The sequence below is a fragment of the Leucopleurus acutus genome, assembly GCF_964270905.1.
Source record: "Leucopleurus acutus genome assembly, chromosome: 4".
Taxonomy (NCBI): Eukaryota; Metazoa; Chordata; class Mammalia; order Artiodactyla; family Delphinidae; genus Leucopleurus; species Leucopleurus acutus.
In genome coordinates, this window is record NC_139146.1 from 70,665,476 (window position 1) to 70,685,878 (window position 20,403).

A 20,403-nucleotide genomic window follows, 5' to 3' on the forward strand; every position below is an offset into this window, starting at 1 on the left:
TACTGATCAGGAAGAGACTGATAAACATGGCAAAATGAGTTGCCGGCGGGGGGCGGGGGGGGGGGTCAGTAAGCAGGCCCAGATACCTGGAGAGCCCCTGTAAAAGACAATTATCTCCCTCAGCATAATAGAGCAACCAAACTAGACATTTTCCTGTCTTACGAATAATCGGAGTACAGTCATTCACCAAATTCGCACTTTTATGGACATGGGCAAGTCAAAGGCGGCACAGTTTAGAGAAAACAGTTAGATTTGGACCCATTCGGGAGTGGTTCAAATCTAGCACTTTGAGCCACTGGCAAATTCATTCATGGCCGTGAGCCTCAGCTCTGCATCTGAACAAAAAGGAGTAATACTTCGTTCGCTGAAAATTCAATCGAATCATGTAGGTAAATGCTTCTAGTACAGTTGATTAGGGAACTCACAAATAGCAAATCCCTTCCCTTCCTTCCTTGGAAGGCAATCCTCCTCCTGTACCCGCCAGGACCCTCAGAACGTGGGAAGCCCAGCAAAATTTCCTTCTCCCCGCAGGAGTATCTGTGGGTTGCATTCCAGCTCTGATTTGTATCCACGCCCTAATTCAGACTATTCCTTCACTGCAGGGTGGTGACAACAGGAGGGTGGCACCTTCTATAAACATGCATGCTGAAATGCCACAAACACTGAATGTTAAAGCTCAGAGGCAGATGTCCTTGGAAGGTCAGGAACAATTGCATGCAAAGCTCTCAATGTCCAACTAAGCATTTTCATAGACAAGTATTCTGAAGGGATGTATTTCCTCAACAAACTAAGCCAAATGGTTTTTGAAGTGTGGTTATGAAGAAGGCCCATGTCTTAATAAACTCTTGCACTCCTAGGATATTGCTGAATACCTTGCATAATAATAATACTGCCTTCTTTGTTCAGTCACTGACTAGGAAAATTTACTCCTTGAAATTCAGTTTCGACAAATGCAGCAGAAATCTCTTACTGTGTAAAGTGCAATGTTCAATGTAGTGGAGGAACATAATGATGAAGCCAGTGTTAGCCCAGCACTGGGGATAGAGGCACATGCAGAATTTGCATATGACATAACATGGGCCATAAGTGGGAGATAAACAAGAGATTCCACTGTAACTCCCATTACTGTATATAATTCTGCTGAACCACTTAAAATCCCTACTGTAGGTGCTTTACAGAATATTTGTTCTCAAGTCCACAGCAATACTCCCTAATGTAAGTAAACATCCAAAAAAAATGTTTTTCATGTACAATCACATGCCATAGGTTTTTCTGGAGAGAATTCCAAATTATAAATACAAATATCTTAGTGAAAACATTTCCAAAAAATATGGTGGCTTAACTGAAATTCTACAGGATGCTAGATATTATGCAAAATAAATAAATGCATGAATAAATAAATAAATTAATTAATTAAAGGTAAGGGTATATATAAACAAATAATTTTCAGGAAATACCAAGTCAAGATAAAATTAATGTGTCTTTTTTAAACTGTGGGATTTATCTGAACCTTTAATGAACGAATATGTATTGTAGCTCTCTATGAAGTAGATCTGATAGACAGTATTTCTCAAACTTATTTTTTTTCCCAAGCATTTTTCAAGACTCAGGTACTATGGGACACCAGTTTGGGAAACACTGACCCTAAATATTACCATAATATACTGTCTTTCAAAAGTTATGGTAAATAAGTATCCTAACCCTTCATATGGATGAAGAGTTGGTCCTCCTGGCAAACACACCAGAGGAATCTTTCAACTCAGGTGAGCAACTGAGATGAGCCCTCATAAAGCCTTGGTAACCCCTACAGGGAATAAAACACAGCTTTTCCCACAGTAACTATTGCTGGTCATAGAACCATCAGAAAGCAATTTGAACACCATTGCACATGGTTGTGTTTTGGACGCAGATCCTGCAATGTATTCTTGAGGCTAATTTTTCCTTTTAATCTGTTGCATAATTGCAAATCAATTAGAAAACTGAATATAAATCTGATATGGACTGAATGCCTGTGTCTGCCCAAAATTTGTATGCTGAAGCCCTAAACCCCAACATGACTGTATTTGGAGACAGGGCCTGTGAGGAGGTGATAAAGGTCATAAGGGTGGGGCCCTAACTGAATAGGGCTCATACCCTTGTAAGAAGAGTAAGAGACAGCAGAGCTCTCTCTCCTCCCCTCTCCCTTCGCCTCTCCAAAGAGGTTATGTGAACACACAGGCAGATGGCAGCTGCCTGCAAGCCAGGAACAGAATTCTCACCAGAATGACTTTGTTGGACCTTCATCTTGGACTTTCCAGCCTCCAAACTGTGAGAGAATACATTTCTGCTGTTTAAGGCGCCCAGCCTGTGGTATTTTGTAAAGCAGCCCAAGCAGACAAATACAGTATTGGATAAACCAGCGTTTTAGTCAAAATGACTGATCAAATCAATGGTAAGTAAACTGAGGATGTTTAAGGCTGAATCTACCAATCCATGGATTCAAAACAGTTCTTGCCGTCACTCTCTCCAGATTTAGAGGAAGCATAAACGAACAAAAGATTTTGCATCTTCTGCGTCACAACTGTTAAAAATCATGAGGGTAAAAAATTTTCCTATTAAAAATATCCTTTTTTTAAAAAAAGTTGACCTTTATACTCAAAGATTTAAAAACAAAAACAAAAACCCTCACCCAAAAAAAGTAAACAGAAAGCATTTTCCCAATTTTAAGATACTTTAAGCAAAAACACTTCAGTCCCTGATGCGTTCCAAAGCACATCTAGCTGTCGAGTTCCTAATGAAATCAGGCCTTTGGAAGGTGTGCAAACACGCAGCTGTCACATGAAGTGAGGGAAGATAAACACATTTGCTCACTTAAGAAAAGCAAACTAAAAGAAGTCCACCCAAGTGCCGGGTGGTTGTCAGTACTGGACAATGGAATGGCGCTGGTTTCCAGGCCCCTGAATGGAATCCCTGTCCCCCCAGACAAACCCCACACAGCCTGTCACATACTGCAATGAGCCTCGTCACTCCAGTCGCCACAGTCGTTGTAGCCATTACACAGCAGTTTCCTGGGGACACAGATGCCACTGGCACACAGAAAGCTCTCACCCCCTCCGCAGATCACTGAAAAAAAGGGCAGAAAAACAATGTCAAATAAGAGGTGTGGTTTTTTTTCCCCTTTTAAAATTAGGAGAAATAAAGGACAGAAAGAAAACCTTTCCTTGCTATTCAACAGAGGTGCTTCCCAATTCCCTCAGTTTCATGATCACCAATTTTTCTCTGGCCTTCTAGAACATTAATTGTAAAATTACCTGGAAAGACTACAAAGAGTGTTTGCCTGAGAAAAGCAAAAGGAAATTCACCAGTGGGCTTTCACAGCACAAGAGAGCCGCCTCATCAATTGCACAACTTATGTGGGGAAAAAAATACCAGATGGGAGTATTTTTCTTAATAACAGAAAATTATTTCAAAGTGAAATATTATTTATTGAACAAACATTAAAAAAAAAAACAACCCTCTCCTTCTACAGTGCTACTCAATGTCCTGCAGAGAAAGCTACAGTTACGAATAGTTGATACACGCTTGAACACAGGCTTAGAGACCCCATGCCTTGTATTTGAAATATATTTATTTACTTGTCTTAGTAAAAATGCCAGTTAAAAATGTCAGGGTCTATTTTGGCATAAGGAATGTGAAACAACATTAGCTGATAATATTTTCATTCTCTTCCTTAACACGGCTGCATTTTAGTATTCTTTGCTTTAAGTATTACGGTGTTCTTTTTCTTCTCAAAATTCAACAAATATTCAATTGTTTCAAAATTACATCAGACACAGAATGTAAGAGAAGAAGCTAGAAAGATTTTTCTAAGGGAAACCATTAATGGAAGGATGTCAATTCAACGAAATGGGTTTTAAAATACCCTTCAATATGTGGTAATATGCATCAAATGCGTTTTAAATGTGTAAACCTTTGACCCAGAAATCTTATTTCTGGTCTTCATACAAAGGAAATGATTATGAATAAGTGCAAAATTTAATATTTAAGGATATTCACACCATCATGGTTTATCACAAGGAAACTATGAAATAACAACTATGCAATAATAGGAGACTGGTTAAATTAATTTTGATAGCTCCATAATAAGGAATACTGTTACAGCCATTGAAAATTATATTGTAAAAAGTAATGTCCTGGGCCAAAGTTTAAGATAATTTAAGTGTAAAAACACCATTTGGGGGACTTCCCTGGTGGAGCAATGGTTAAGAATCTGCCTGCCAATGCAGGCGACGCGGGTTCGATCCCTGGTCCGGGAAGATCCCACATGCCGCAGAGCAACTAAGCCCGTGCACCACAACTACTGAGCCCCATGCCACAACTACTGAAGCACACGCGCCTAGAGCCGGTGCTCCGCAACAAGAGAAGCCACGGCGGTGAGAAGCCTGCGCACCTCAACGAAGAGTAGTCCCCACTCAACTCAACTACAGAAAGCCCGCGCACAGCAACAAAGACCCAGCGCAGCCAAAAATAAATAAATAAATAATTTCTTTTTAAGTTTAAAAAATAAAAAAATTTAAAAACAGCATTTGGTTCTGAAAAAGCATAATACAATCTGGCCTAGAAAGAAGTATATCTAAGGTTACTATGATTATCCCTGGTATTAGGATTGAAAGTAATTTTTATTTTCTTCATTGTATTTTACTCTGTATTTTACAAATGTTCTTATAACGATCATGTCTTACTTTTATAATCAGAAAAAGAAAACAACTAACTTTTTTCATGAGTTCCCAATTCAGAGTAACGGTAAATAAATACAACCCTCCCAAAACTTGTTTCTGTAACTCTCTGTCTCCCTGCCACAAAAGTTAGTGGGATCAGCCTTGTGGTCTCCTGCCTGGTCACTGTCACCACCCCCCCACCCTGAACCATGTTCCTTGATGAGATGAACCTTGTTGTCTAACTAAAGGGAACCAGGAAATATGGAACATTTAACTCAGAAGCTGAAATGCAGAGAAGTTCAGACTGAACGTTCCAGGCAGTAAGGTCCATGCCACTCATATGTCCTGTGTTCCCCAGCAGAGTGGCTGGCACTCAGGAGGTTCTTAATTAATGGGCAAAAGTCACCTCCATCTCAGTGGAGCACAATATATTGCCACGAGGCAAAAGAAAAAATGCAACTGATGGATTATTTTCCAACGCTATCACGGAATCAGTTTCGATTTGCTGAACATTAAGTACGAGTCAATTTGGTATGTTTCTTCTGATGCTAATTCATGTGTAAGCTTCGCAATATCAACAATGAAAGTCTGCTTTTCCATTATATCCCATGATTTCTGTATCAATACAAATGGCATCTATGGATTTCAACTGCCAAGACGTGAAACACGCTTATGTTTTGTATAGTGTTGGATTCAGCGCAGGACTGTACTCCTATAGCTACAGACAGAGACTCCTAAAGGGTATACAGGAAACCAGATATAAAATGAAAAACCAAAACATTAAAGATTTTACCGGTCAGTCTCTACAATAACCTCTCTCTAGGGTTAAGGGAAAATTTTCAAGGAATAAGTGTTTATCCTATCGTGAGACTGTTTCTGCGTTATTGTAGAGAGTGCAGAAATTCCATCTGTCTGCATTTCAGCAGCTGCAATGCCTCAGAAGAATTATTGCATTCCCTACATTATGGCTCTGATGAGTCCTTGGGAAATGTAGCTGAAAGCTCAACATTAAATAGCTCCTAACATCTAGGTTTCATCTTTAAGAACCTACTCCAATAAAGCCATTCTTGTGTATGGTTATATCAAACCTGGATCAAATTTAAAATACGGCATTGCTTGCATTGTTTTGATTATCGATATCCTGTGTCTTTGCTGATGCATCAGAAACTGACTTCTTTTGTGTGGTTTCTCGGTTGGAGATGCGGCTGCCCATGGTTTTAGGACATTGAAAATTGTTTCTTTCTTCTTCTTCTTTTTTTGCAAGTTCTTTGGACATTCATAGTTTCATTAATCAATACTATTTTTGTACAATCAGGATAGCTTTGTACATTCTCTTTCTGTTTGATTTCTTCCTGACCTGTATTCAGAATCTCCACTTTGATTTGTGAAAAACTGTTCAACTAGCAAAGCATTTCAGACATATCTCATTTACAATTTCCAGAGAGTCCCATAAAGTACACAGGTAAGAATTCTATCACAACTTCCTTGGGGTAAGTGATAGTTTACAAATAGAGGAACTAGAGTATCATATGGTTAAGACAGCATCTACCCAAAGCCACGGAGTTAGGAAAAGGTGAAAACCACCCCAGAATCGTGAGGTCCTGGCCCCAGGCCTAATCCTCCACACCATACCCACTCCCCATTTCTAGTACACAGCCAAGTGATGGGTGCTGAGTTCAAGGGTACCAGGTTCAGGTAAAAGTTCAAACTTGGCTTTATTTTTCTCTCTAAACAAAAGATAAACGTCTGTCCTCAGGTGAACTGGACCAGATAAGATGACATTTTTGTGAGCTCTCGGTTTTTGGAGAACACACTGAGAGAGCTCTTAACAAGTTTCTGGAGAGATTTTTCAACCATAATTCACTGTCTTATGACAATCATCTTCCAATAGCCTTTAGACTGAGCCCTTAAGATGACGAAGGGAGATTCCCTGAGGTGAAGTCATGCTATACAGTCTTGACACCATTTCCACTAACATCATCTATAACACTAAGAGGTATATATTGGACTTTAAATCAATGGCAATGACTTTACAAGATTCTTTCATTAATTGAATGAATATTTACTATCTATTATGTGCTGGGCCTTACTGTAGCAGTAATTACAGGTACAGCAGTAAAGAAAACAAAACTACTTCCCCACCTTCACATAGCATGTGTTCTACCGATCATCATCTGATAAAGATACTTTTACTAACTAAAGATGCTTCACCACCAAAGTTACTTACATTTATACATGTGACAATTAATTAATATTAACACAGTGACAGCAGTATACAAAGACTTATTGCCTAAGATACTGGTTTACATGTCCAAATGATGAGGACAGTTATGAATCACCTGGACTTCTGAATTCCATGGATTCTGAAGAGTATACACCCCTGCGGATGCAGCTCTTTTCAGTCTTGTTTCTGAAAACAGTCTGCTGAAATAACATCCATAGCCTGAAACAAACTTTAGAGTTTCTGCAACTGCTTCCAGCCCTCTCAGTTCTCTCTGTCTGTGTCTTACGGGCAGCATTTATACTGGCAAATTCTCTCACTACTCTGCTTGTTAACTTTTAGAGTCTTGTTCAGAAATTACTCACCAGTCTCTGACTGCATAGTATCCTCACATTCATCGTGACTTTGAGTCCTTGTTTAAAGTCTAAAGCTCAAGTTCAACTCTATCTCTGAAGAGAAAGCCGACCTGGCACACAGCTTTGTCCCCTGCACCCATACTGAGAGCTTGTCAGCCCTTCATTCCACATGCTGCTCGAAATTAAGTTACTATAAATCACTATTGCTCTTACCTTTTACAAAGTTATTTGACCATATGAAAAAGAATGAGTGTAATCTTATAGCGGCTGATGCAAGAATACTTCTTGGGAAGAGTGTTGTATCTCCCCATAATAGGTTGATAAGAAGATTGGGGTGAAAGATAAGAGGTGAGAGAGGAGAAAGGAAATCCAAGTGGATGGTCAATAATTAAACTTGGTCTTTACTCTGCCTTCTAAGTCATATGTACTCGATGGCCCTTCCTTTTGTTGAACATTAAGATGTCTGGAGTAGGTATGGATGGATATCAAAAAGCTCTGTATGAAAAGAATGAGATCCCCCTGGAGAGAGAGGGGAAACTGTGCGGTTGGGCATTGTCTTGGGAGAGAGAGAAATTAAAAACTTGGTTGAGTCTCCCTGAGGGGCTGTATAGAGAAGACTCTTTGGAAAACAGAAATATCTAAAGGGACATTTCAAGTTGTTGATGGGAGGTGTAATCACTTCCTCCATCTACCATAGGGAATCAGCAAAGATCATGTTGCTTTCTAATATTCTCACTCATTTATTTAATCAATTTGGCACTCTTCTAAGAGCTTGAATACAGAATAGATCCCTTGCTTTGCAGACACTATAGTCTATGGAGACAAACAATAACAATTGATATAATAAGAAGAAAATTATTATATATTAGGTCAGAAGGTAATAAGTGCTATAAAGACAAAACAGAGTACAACAGACTAAGAGAGATAGGAGATGTGGGGATGGGGTAGTACAGGTCCCCAGATTAATTAGGGCGCCAGGGCAGGTCTCATTGAATGTTGACATTTGAACAACAACTTCAAAGATGGAGGGAGTTAACCAAACCTCAGGGGAAGATTTCAGCCCAGAAGCAAAGACCTTCAGGCAGGAACACGGCTGGCAGGTATCAGGAACACCAAGGAGAGAGACCCATGTGGCTAAAGCAGAGAGAGTAAAAGGGTAGAGAAGCTAAGGGATGAGGCAGAGAGGAAGAGAGGGCCCAGCCACAGAGGGCTCTGTAAGGACTCTGTAGCTTAGACAAAAAAAAAAAAAAAAAAAAAAAGAGTCATTACAAGGTTTGAGTAAAGAGTAGCATGATCTGACTTATGTTTTCAAGGATCTCTGCCTGTTGTGTTGGAAATACTCCAGAGAGGCAAGGGACACAGTAGGGAATAACAGTTAGGAGCCTATTGGAGCAATCCAGGAAGAGATGATGGCAGCTTGGAGGTGGTAGCAGGGGAGGGGCTGAGACACAACTGGATACTGGACGTATTTTGAGAGTAGGGGCAGGAGGGTTTCCTGCCCCATTAGATGAAAGTCGTGAAAGGCAAGAGCCAATGATGGCTTCAAGTTTCCAGCCAGATGACAAGAACTGCCCTCCGCTGAGATGAGGAAGGCTACTGGAAGAGAAAGACCAAGGGGAAAGAAGCAGGAGTTATCATCTGGACACGCTGGGTCTGACATATACAAGAGACGCCCAGCTGGAAATGCTGAGGAGACAACTGGGTATATAAGTTCAAAGTCCAGGAAAGAGGACAGGACTACAAATATAAACGTATGCACCATCAGCAAATTGATTTAAAGCCGGTGTGCCTGGATGAGATCATGAGGGGAATGGCTAGTGAAGAGTAAGACTCAGTGAGATGGTGCAGAGAAGATGGATAAGGGCTGAACTATTAAACCTCCTGTGTAACAGCTACAGGGAAGAGGAGAAGCCAGCAAAGAGGCTGAGGAGTGGCCCCGGGGGTAGAAGGAAACCCAGCAGGTGAGTATGTTATCCTGGAAGCCAAGGAAAGGAAAGTGTATCGAAGAGGAGGAAGTGATCAGCTATGCCAGAAGCTGCTGCTGAGTCAGGTAAGATGAAACTGAGAAATGGGGATGCGGATAAGAGCTGTTTCAATGCAGCAGTGAGGACAAAAGTCTGACGGAGTATGTTTAAGAGAGAATGAGAAGAGAGGAAGTAGCTCCGAATGGAAGGACAAATGCTTTGCTGCAGAAGAGAATAGATAAGTGGGGCAGTAGATTACAAGGGAAGTGGGGCAAAAAGAAATGCGGTTTTTAATGCTTTGTGCGAGTACATTCTTTGGAGGGAGCATGGAGTGGTATTAAGTTCTGCCTATAGGTTGGCTCAGATCAAATAAATGATGACCACTTTTGAAGATACAGGAGCTCGGGGATGGAGGATCATCAATGTCAGGAATACAGTTATAATCTAAAAATGAAGCCTGTCTTATACCTGCCTGTCCCTTTAATCCCATCACTACAGTGTGACTTCCTCAGAAGTTACCTGTCTTCTAAGGTGAGAAATCCTTCTCATTCTCTTCTTCCTCTTCTTCACCTGGTAGACCTCTGTTAAACATGGGGGGCGAGGGGCACCCAGGCTAGTCCCTTTTAATAGTACCATCACAACATGAACAAACAAACCCCTGTTACTTTACGACTCACATAATTTATATTAGCAGAAGATAAGTATTTGTTTGCTTATACCCTCAACGTATGCTCCTTAAGAGAAGGAACTTTATCAGATTTTCTCCCTGTTGTGTCCTGTCCTGAGTCTGGCGTGGAATTAAATATTTGTTAAATGAATAAATGAAGACTGAGAATAGAAGGTGCCCAGCAGGACCACGTGATCACTCCTATTTCTTGGTCCTACATGTTCAAAGGCAATAAATATCTTACAATTTTATTATTTTAATTGCCAGAGGAAGAAACTGCTGGTGAAATACAATAATCACTCTCTGTGATAGCAGGATACTCACTCAAACCCCCAGACAAGTCTGGCTTCTCAGTAGCATCTGCTCATATGTTAGGGCAATGAGTACCAAAGACCCTTCTACCTAAAATAATCTTCCCCACTGACCTGTGATGATGTGTCTAACATTTTCCCAACACCTACACCCACGTTACCCATTCCCTGGGGTAAAATGGTGGTTCTTAGATGAACTCTAGGATACCAAGGAAAGGGACTTTGGGGCCACATCATGGGTTAAGGGGGTGTCTTGAGTCCCGTACTCCACTTCAACCAGAGAGCTCTACCATCACCTGCTTTGTATATTTGAGTCCGTGTACAATTTCCTTTGAAAATGGGTCTCTGCTACCAAAAACAAGTTTGAAAACGCCTTCACCCGTAAGATTTTAAGTGTTCAGTTCAAGTCTGACAGAGCTTTTAATTCATTTTCTTGGCAATGAATACTTAGCTCTGAATTTAATTATAGAATGTTTAGAGTTTCATTATATTTAGACTTGAAAGAATGGGACGCCAGAGGAGTAACTTCCTAAGAGGGGCGGGCATAGCAGGGAGGAGTTTAGGAAAGGTCTGAAACAAGAGAAATAAGCATGAGAGGTGAGACCTGGAGCCACAATGAACTGAGGACAGCCTTGTGTGAAAACGCAGTGGGCCTGGGTCTAATACTATGAGGTAAGAAATGTCACATCACCTTATTTTTCTAAATCAAGTTAATTCACTTAAACAAATTAATTCAATTAATCCCCACTCAAAAAGGTGAAAAGAAATATTCTTCAGGCATGTTTTTTGTGGGGGGCCTCTCCCTCCTTACGGAGGTACAAGGATCCAAGGGAAGAACTGAGGAAGGGGCTTAGCTTTCAATTCTTCAGAGAATGGGTGGGGTGAGGGACTCACGGTTCTAAGCCCTCGGGGTTTATAGTAGACAGAATGCTCCATCACGTCTGTGCCACAGCAGGGTCATGACAGGGCCACGGTCCCCAACATCAGCTTTCCCGGCTGCCCCACGCAGCCATGCCTCTCTGAGACCCTGCCTCTTCCCCCAAGCAAGTAGTAACCAGTCCCTACTACGTAAGGGACATGCCAAAGCCCAGTCCCCTTCCAAGCCTTGGGGGATGTCTCCTCCATCCTCTGTGTCCACCTCTAACCCTCCCCCATGCCACCCCACTCTGGGTGATCACATAATCTCTGCTCAGTCATTTTCTCCTCAAGGCTGGTCCCCCTTTTCTGAGAATGCACAGATGACACCACACATCCTTTATGTTTCCTTAATAAATTGCTCTATTACACAGATTTTTCATTCATTGCAGAGAATGCAAATGACTCTATCAGCAACTTTCAACATCTTTTTACCAAGGTAGTATATGGTAGGCAGTCAGTAATCCCTGTTGCATAAATGCACTTAAATAGCTCTTAATTTAGATATTCTAAAAATAGAAGTGCTACATGATTTCCTCTTTTATGATCTGGGGTGACCGTCTTGCTGTGAAGACAAGGTAAAACCAGCCCCCTCACTACAGTCCAACTCTGTAGTTCCAAGTCCCTCAGTGCCTATTATATAATATGTTTTTCTTAGTGAGGAATGATCTCTGTCAAACCAATGTTCAAAGCAAGTTCAAAACAACTTCCCCAATTAAATATCCTTAAGACGAAGGTACTCCTTGACTCATTTTTTTCCACTGTGAAATAAAGCCATGCTTTGATTCAATGGAAACATTGCCAGCTGGCCTTCAGCTTAAATTTCTGAAAATAAGAGCTAAGTATACTTATCGCCTGTCTGACAGCATGAAGGAAGATCTATCATTCTATAGAAAAATCAGTCATTGTAAAATTATCTAAAAATCATTAGCAGGAAACGAGAATAGATTTGTCACTGGTGGCACTCCGATAGGAGAGGAACGGAAATAGAGTTTAGAAAGCAGTTCATGTCATCCTTCAACATCTCAAGTAAAATCACAGTATAAAATAGAGTTAGATAAAACTTGCCCAGTAGATTTTAAATCTAATTAGACAGGGGAGAAAGTACAGAAAGAGCAGAGTAAAAAGCAGGAAGTCAAGCTTTATGATCAGGGACTGGCAGAAATAGACCGCCAAGCAGAAGTCTAAAGAAACGTTTTTAAAAGGAATCGTTATTCATTCAATAGCAGAGAGAGAGAGAGAGAGAGAGAGAGAGAGAGAGAGAGAGAGAGAGAGAGAGAAGGAAATTTTTAAAAATAAGAAAAACAACTTCCAAATAGGGATTGTCTAATTAAAAGAATATACTAGTTTACTACCTCAAGTTTTAGTGTCTAAAAGACTTAAATAGGATTCTGAACCAATTTTGTCAAAAATCATTGGTAAGTAAGATATACACCAGGACTCTGTCATTTATCATTTCCTGCAAATAAGTGCAAAAACGTAACTTCAAGTTTCTAAAGAACATAAGCAAGTTAGAAACTACATATTTAGAGCTTCCCCGGTGGCACAGTGGTTAAGAATCCGCCTGCCAATGCAGGGGACACGGGTTCAAGCCCTGGTCCCGGAAGATCCTACGGAGCAACTAAGCCCGTGCGCCACAACTACTGAGCCTGCGCTCTAGAGCCTGCGAGCCACAACTACTGAAACCCGCGTGCCTGGAGCCCGTGCTCTGCAACAAGAGAAGCCACCACAATGGGAAGCCCGCATACCGCAATGAAGAGTAGCCCGTCTCTGCAACTAGAGAAAGCCCGCGCGTAGCAATAGAGACCCAACGCAGCCAAAAATAAATTAAAAAAAAAAGATGCCAATTCTTTTAAAAAAAAAAAGAAAAGAAACTACATGTTTATAGTTGACCCTCTTGTCAGGGATTATTATCAGGCAGGCAGAGATTTCTAAATTCAGGGTTTTTTTTTTTGCGGGGGAGGGAGGAGTGCTACTTTCTGAACTTGCTTTAGGAAATAAAACCTTTATTTTATAAACAAAGTAATTCTCACTTAGTGGTACTTAAAATACTTCTGAGATTTTCTGCACACATGAGGCTGTCTCGAATGATATTTTGCGATTATTCATTATGAATCATAAAATGATAATGATGGTATATTATACACACAACCTTTGGCAGATTTCAGACAGCTGTTGAATGTTTTCTATAAAACAGTTAATGCATGCGTACAAACCTATGAGAAATAAAGTGATATATATCATTTGGAAAGAAAATAACAGTCTCTTGCATGCATATGGTAGTATCTAAAAAGTTATACATGTTAACATTTCTTTAGATCTTTATTAAATGTATAACTCAGTCAAGACGTCTATGGAAAGACTTAGAAGAAAGATGAACAAAGAAAAATAATCAGATTTGAAGAGCGATTCCATGGTATTTTTCTTATTTGTTGGGCTACACAAATTGGACTGATGTCATTATACAAGTTAACAGTTTGTGAATTTCATTTTCAACTCAAACCAGATTTATTTTTAATCACAGTTTCTTTTATTTTTGTCTATTTTATGTATAGATAATCTAAAAGCTAGAACTAATTGTCTATGACTTTGCAATACTGTGTAGCCTGAGACCCAAAAATAGAGTAAACATATGTATTTAGAATTTACTGTGAAAAGAACTTTGAAAAAATACCTTTCAAGGACAGATTGAGACAGGCTGGGTCCTGGGACCCTTTGGTGCAGTGCTGGCACCTGGACAAATGTCTCCTCCAGCAACAAAATACAAAGAAACTATAAGGGACTAAAAATAGCCGCATGCATACTCAATTACGGCAAATTATGGACAACAGGATAGAAAAAGACCACAAACCCAGCTGCCACTTCTGAAGAGCTGGGAGCAAAAACTGGGTGTTGAGAGCAAAAGCAGGGTACAGAGCATGCTCCCTGCACACAGCACCACCAAAGGGGTGGGCAGACCACCTAAGCCCCCCCTCTGATCACCCACTGATCTGCCCCAATTCCCACCTCAGGGAGCGAGCAAGGGAACCTGTTACAGGAGCCCCAGTAAAGACTTGCCTGCATTTCTTGTCTGGCCTCTTATCAATTTCTATTGATTAAGGAAAGCCTGGTTGGTAACAAGATTACAGTTCTACGCTAATGTCTAAAAATTCACTTCCAATCCCATGAAGACTGTACTACATCACTTTCCCACTTACTCCCTATTGTTAATTACTGTAACAGAATATTCCAATGCATTACCATTCCTAAAAATTCACTGATCTTCAGGATACTGTAGGATCTCACCTATCTTCCAGATCAGATTGCCAGTAGCTGGAGGCCAAGATTCTGAAGCCCCAGGTTGGAGCTCTGCCCAAGACCCCCTCTACTTTCCATCGTCTTAACTGATCACAACACACCCCATTCACTTGCCCCCATGCAGTAGGCCATGGAGACAGCACACGTTCCATTGCTTGAGTCAAGGCAGAGTCGGGAAAACCTAGATACTTCCAGCTACCTAACCCTTCAAGCTTAAACCACCCCCAAATAATCAAGTCACTTCAGTTCTAAATGCTATTATGATTAAAAGAAAATGGCGAGAAAATTAATTCATAAACACTCATCTTAATATCCATACTGATATTGACTGGGTCTACAGACAAGAAAAGCAATTATTCACAATGATGACCCTGAGATAACAAAATAAAAGTCGTTCTGTAGAAAAAGTACAGACTTGGATTTAACTTAAGGTATCTGTGCCGCTTTGAGCAAGTTATTTAACCTTTTGGGGCTTCAGTTTCCTTATCTGAATTCCACCTGCTTTGGAATTGTCTTTGAGTATATATTAATCAGTATTGGATGTAAAGTACCTGGCACCGAATGACATAAAGCCCACTATGTCCTGTTTACTAAGACTGGTAAGTGTATAATTCACTTCTGAAAGATGGCCATCACAAAGTGCTTAAAAATGCCTTTTGCTTAAAGCGTTATCCTGCAATAACTAGAGCGTTCTATTCTCCAACCTTGTAGATATAGCACTGCCCACTTAGACCTGGAAGTGAGGGCAACTGGATTCTTCGAAACAACCAAGACAACTGGAATAGAACATAGTCTGAAGAGATCAACACACATGGGAATCAATATAACAACGTCTAGGGAAAGAATTCCTAATGTTTCTTTGGCTCACAGACAAAAAAGGAAGTCAATTGCTCCAGGCAAGTTGACTTTTACTGTTGAATCGTTTGTGTCCTGTTAAATGATTTGCATGCTGGTGGAACAGAGAGGTCCCTGAATTCTCTCTCCCATGCTTCCTCCACTTTTCTGCTCTGTGTGCCCTCCACCACACAGCTACATAAAATCTCTCCTAGTATCCCTGGTTACCAGTATTATATATAACAAAGCCACACAGACTAAACCTGACATGGAAAAATCAGCCTTGCCTAAAACTAAATATAAGCACAATTTAATTAACTTGCATTCCAGAGTCATAGCTGCCAACTTACCAAGACTAGAAGACTGGGTACACAGTACCCAAGGGCTCAGAGGGAGGGGGAAAAATACTAAATTTTTCTCCAAAGTCTTCACAGGATTCACATGTTCCTTCGTACCTGTAAACAGGAATAATGTCCCCTGTATACAAGATACGTGATCCAATGGGGGTGGGGGTGGGGGGGCAAAATGAGCCAAGGCAGGAAGAGAAGATAGGTTAATAGAGGCCGGAATTTCAGGAAAGACATACAGGAACTAGAAATGAATGGCAAGTAATCTGGCAACAAGGTCAGCCCTGAGTCAATTAGGGAAAGGTTTACTTTACCCGTGAAAGGAGGAAAGACATTGCTGCAGATAAAAGGAAGTCAAAAACCATGTGCCTGTCACTATAAACTCTCAATACTGCAATTTGAGCTGTGATGTAGTCTCATCTAAAAATACTCTACTGATCAACCTTCTGTGTTTAAGTTAATCCTGGGAAACTGTATAACATGAGGGTCAGCCAGTGGTGCATGGGTCGGGGGACTGAGCTCAGCATGGGGGTGAGGCCCTTGGGTAAAGGTCCATTTTCTTCCACTTGCCAAAAGGATAAGTAACATGCAGTTTCCAAGCAGGAGCACAAGATGGCAGCCATACGCAGCACACAGACCCTGTGCAGTGCCACAGGAGAGAACACAGCTTGAGACCCTCACCACCTGACAGGCTGTGGCAATTCACAGGGAATTCCAACTGGGAGGCTTCTCTTTTCTAAACGGCATCCTTTGCTTGTGTCTGTAACTGGGTAAATTTGAAATCATGAAATCTCACTTCTGCCAATTATTACTACAGAGAAATAAAAAGTCTTTCCCAATTGATGCCTACTCATATCTTTGGCACATTTTTCTATTGGTTTTCTTCCTTATTGATTTATTGAAACTCCATTTGTTTCAATTATTTTTCTCCAGGCCATCACTTATTTGTCTTTTAAGTTAATAGTCTCTGCAGCTATAGAAAATTTTACATATACGTGAGGTCAACTGTATCAGTCTTTATGGTTTGTGTCTTTATAAACCATATCTATATGTGTCGTAGAAAAGAAACTATAGGAGGGCGGAGATTTTGTCTGTTTTGTTTCCTGCTACAGCCATAGGATATATGACGGACATACAGCATGGGCTAAATAAACTTTGCATTCAACCCAGAACCTTTCTAGAGCAGATGGAAAATATCATGGCCAAAATTAAGACACATATTCTGGCCAAGACACAACAAAAATAGGCCACAGAGACAGGTACATCAAGTCAGGTTTCCTAATAGTCAAAACTGATTCTGCCATGGCCGTAGGGGAAAGGCTACAGATTGACTGACTGATTGACTTTTGTTAAAGTAAGAAAGCCTCTTACATTGCTGAAATGACCAAAATATAAAATACACAGCCTGATCTGTATTTAATAGAATAGAATAAAAGAACTCTTGAGATGCTTGCCAGGTTTAAGTTTCAGCGAAATGCCAAAGGGAAGAAATTGGACGGCTACTTTCACGCCAGTGCCTTTCTTAACACCGACCACCAAAGGGATACCACATCATGAAGCAAAGCACAGAGCCCATGCTGTAACTGTGACTAGTGTCCAGATGTGTGACAGTATTTGAAAACAATTGTATTTTATGCATTTTTCACTAATCATGTTAAAATAAAATCACATGAAATCATTTTGCACTTCAAATAGACACGCAAATATGAATTCTCATAGACAAATGCATTATGGAACACTCACGGTACTTGGTGCATTTATTTCAGAATTGACTTTTTCCATTCTCATAGCAAGCAATAATTGCAGAAATCCAGTTGTTAGTTTTATTTCAAGTGGCTTTATATACATTTTTAGAATTGTTATTTGTACCTAATGTGATTTTTGTGGAATGGAAATGATTTTTCAGCAAGTGATCTTATTACAAGATAATCTCATTACAAATGCCTGCTGGAAAGTCTCACCATGGTGCCCACATTGAAATGAAACTCTCCCCCGCTGTAGAAAAGGTCTTCTGAAATGTTAGCATCATAAGCTCCAAACTTCTCTGCTCTAAGAGCTTTGAAGAAAACTGCCAGTTTTTCTCTGAAATTATCCTCCTAAGAAAACTTTGTGACAACCCTCCCAGGGCCGTTTACAAGTAGACAGAAAAGGAGGCCAAATACTTTGTGAAATTGGACTTGATTCGAAGGGCTCCTGGGAGAGCTCCCTGCCTAAAATATTTCCCAGCTGAAATTCCTCATTTTGGATTTTACTCATTGAATTTAAGCCAAAAGTCCTCAATTAAAAGGCAGTTCCTGAGGATTCCTCATTTACTCAACCAACCAAGAATCCTGGAGGCTGTCCGTAGACAGTGCTGGACATGGCAGTAATCATAATCATAAGGTCTTACAGAGACTAAAAGAGACAAGTCGTTATCAGTGATTAATACCTCCGGAGACAGCACTTTATGTATATATTTATCTTTTAAAAGAATATTGAAAAATTAGTATAAAAAATTAGGAAAAGGTAGAATCTAAAGAGTGGGACCCCAGCAAAGATACACCTGGGTAAAAAAGGCCCCAGAGGACAGAGGGTCAACATAGGAGCAGCAGGGGCCACAGAAGGGGTGACAGTGAACTCCATGGGAATCAGAGAGGAGCGATGTCCTCTCTTGCTAAAAATTCCAGCCAGGATCGGATATCCACGACTTTAAGCTAATACTTATCAACCGCTTTCTATTTATCAGGCAATGTCTTAAAGGCTTTACCTTCATTTATACCTAAGAACACAGCCATGAGGTGACACCTCATGTATCAGAGGATGAGACCAAGGCTTGGAAAAGTTGATAACCTTCCCACATCACTTGGCCAATAAGTAGCAGAGCTACTTAATAAAACCTGAGCAGTGTGATTCCAGAGCCCATGCATTTAATATAAAACACTCAGGGGTTCTGTATTAGTTTCCTATTGCTGTTGTAAAAAACTGTCCCAGACTGGGTGGCTTAAAACAGAAGTTTATTCTCTCACAAGTTTGCAGGTCAGAAGTCTGACACGGTACTCTCTGGGCTAGAATCAAGATGCTCACAAGTGCGTGCTCCTTATGGAGGCTCTGGGGGAGAATCTGTTTCCTTGCCTTTTCCAGCTTTTAGCGGCTGGGCCTCCCCTTCCTTGGCTCATGGGCCCCCTCCTTCATGTTGAAAGCCATCAACGTAGCATCTCTCTAATCCTGCATGGGCGTCCACATCTCTTTCTCTGACTCTCCTCTTCTGCTTCCCTCTTCCACTGTTAAAGACTCTTGTGATTACATTGGGCCATTCAGATACTCCAGGAGACTCTCCCTATTTTCAGATCAGATGAGTAGCACCCCTATTTCCATCTTCAACTGTAATTCCCCAATGCCACGCAAATTAATATATTCACAGGTTCCAGGGTATAGGACAGGGACATCTTTGGGGGGCCATTATTCTGCTAACCACAGATGCCTTGATATCTTACGAATTTTTTCTTAGCCTCTTACATACAGCCACCTGCAAATGACTGGCTCAGGAAAGTGTGCCCTCTCTCCCAAAAGACAATTGCCCTCCTCTTCCCATTCCCTGTGTCAGAGATGCCATGATCTGGCATCTCTCTCTAGTCATTATTCTTGGTTCCATGTTGATTCAGTCAATTCTATTGCAGGAGGAGCCCAGGGTGGCAGGGATCTTGGGCCATGTAAGATCACTAGGGGAAAACTGCTGCTCGATTCAACTCCTGTAATAAGAGTGTTCAAAAGACTCAGGAATGGTACTCTAAAAGGTAAATGAATCTGATATCGGGCCTTGGTGCAACCAAGAACCATCTGTGCTTTTGCAGATATCAACCACATGTGCTTCTGACTTTCCCAAGAGGCAAGAGCTGAGCGAAGAAACCGAAGAGGACAGAGGCCTGACGAGAAGCCTGGCCTTGACTTCCCTCTCTTTCTCATTCATCATTAGTAACCGAAATCCCTTTTAAAAACTCAAAAGAGCTACATGTGTGAGGGCAAAGAAGCTATGGGACTTCATGCTACTCTGTAGCAGGCATAGCAAAGGCAGCCAAGAGGTAGCTGCAGAAAGCTGAGCAGACAGACTAGTCCCCCAGCCAGGACCACCTACATAATTTGCAGGGCTCAGTGGAAAAATGAAGATGCGGAGCTCCTTGCAGGGAAAAAAAATGCTTTAAAAATACTCTTATACAGGGCTTCCCTGGTGGTGCAGTGGTTGAGAGTCCACCTGCCGATGCAGGGGACACAGGTTTGTGTCCCAGTCCAGGAAGATCCCACATGCCGCGGAGCAGCTGGGCCCGTGAGCCATGGCCGCTGAGCCTGCGCGTCCGGAGCCTGTGCTCCGCAGCGGGAGAGGAAACAAAAGTGAGAGATCCGTGTACCGCAAAAAAAAACAAAAACAAAAAAACAAAAAACTAATATATAGTCCCTCCCATCAGGACACTTGCACAAACCTCTTAGATAGCCTCATCCACCAGAGGGCAGACAGCAGAAGCAAGAAGAACTACAATCCTGCAGCCTGTGGAACAAAAACCACATTCACAGAAAGACAGACAAGATGAAAAGGCAGAGGGCTATGAACCAGATGAAGGAACAAGATACAACCCCAGAAAAACAACTAAATGAAGTGGAGATAGGCGACTTTCCAGAAAAAGAATTCAGAATAATGATAGTGAAGATGATCCAGGACCTCGGAAAAATAATGGAGGCAAAGATCAAGAAGATGCAAGAAATATTTAACAAAGACCTAGAAGAATTAAAAAACAAACAGAAATGAACAATAACTGAAATGAA

The 20,403-nt window shown here is 41.0% G+C and overlaps 1 protein-coding gene across 1 annotated transcript in view; it reads right to left on the bottom strand.

Moving 5' to 3' along the window:
* Positions 1-20,403, bottom strand: part of CORIN (corin, serine peptidase) — a gene marked incomplete at its 5' end in the record, with an annotated part of 265,153 nt that overhangs the window by 95,698 nt on the left and 149,052 nt on the right. The window contains 1 exon segment of the mRNA XM_082837777.1: positions 2,989-3,102. Coding sequence (XP_082693903.1) covers positions 2,989-3,102 — 114 coding nt within the window.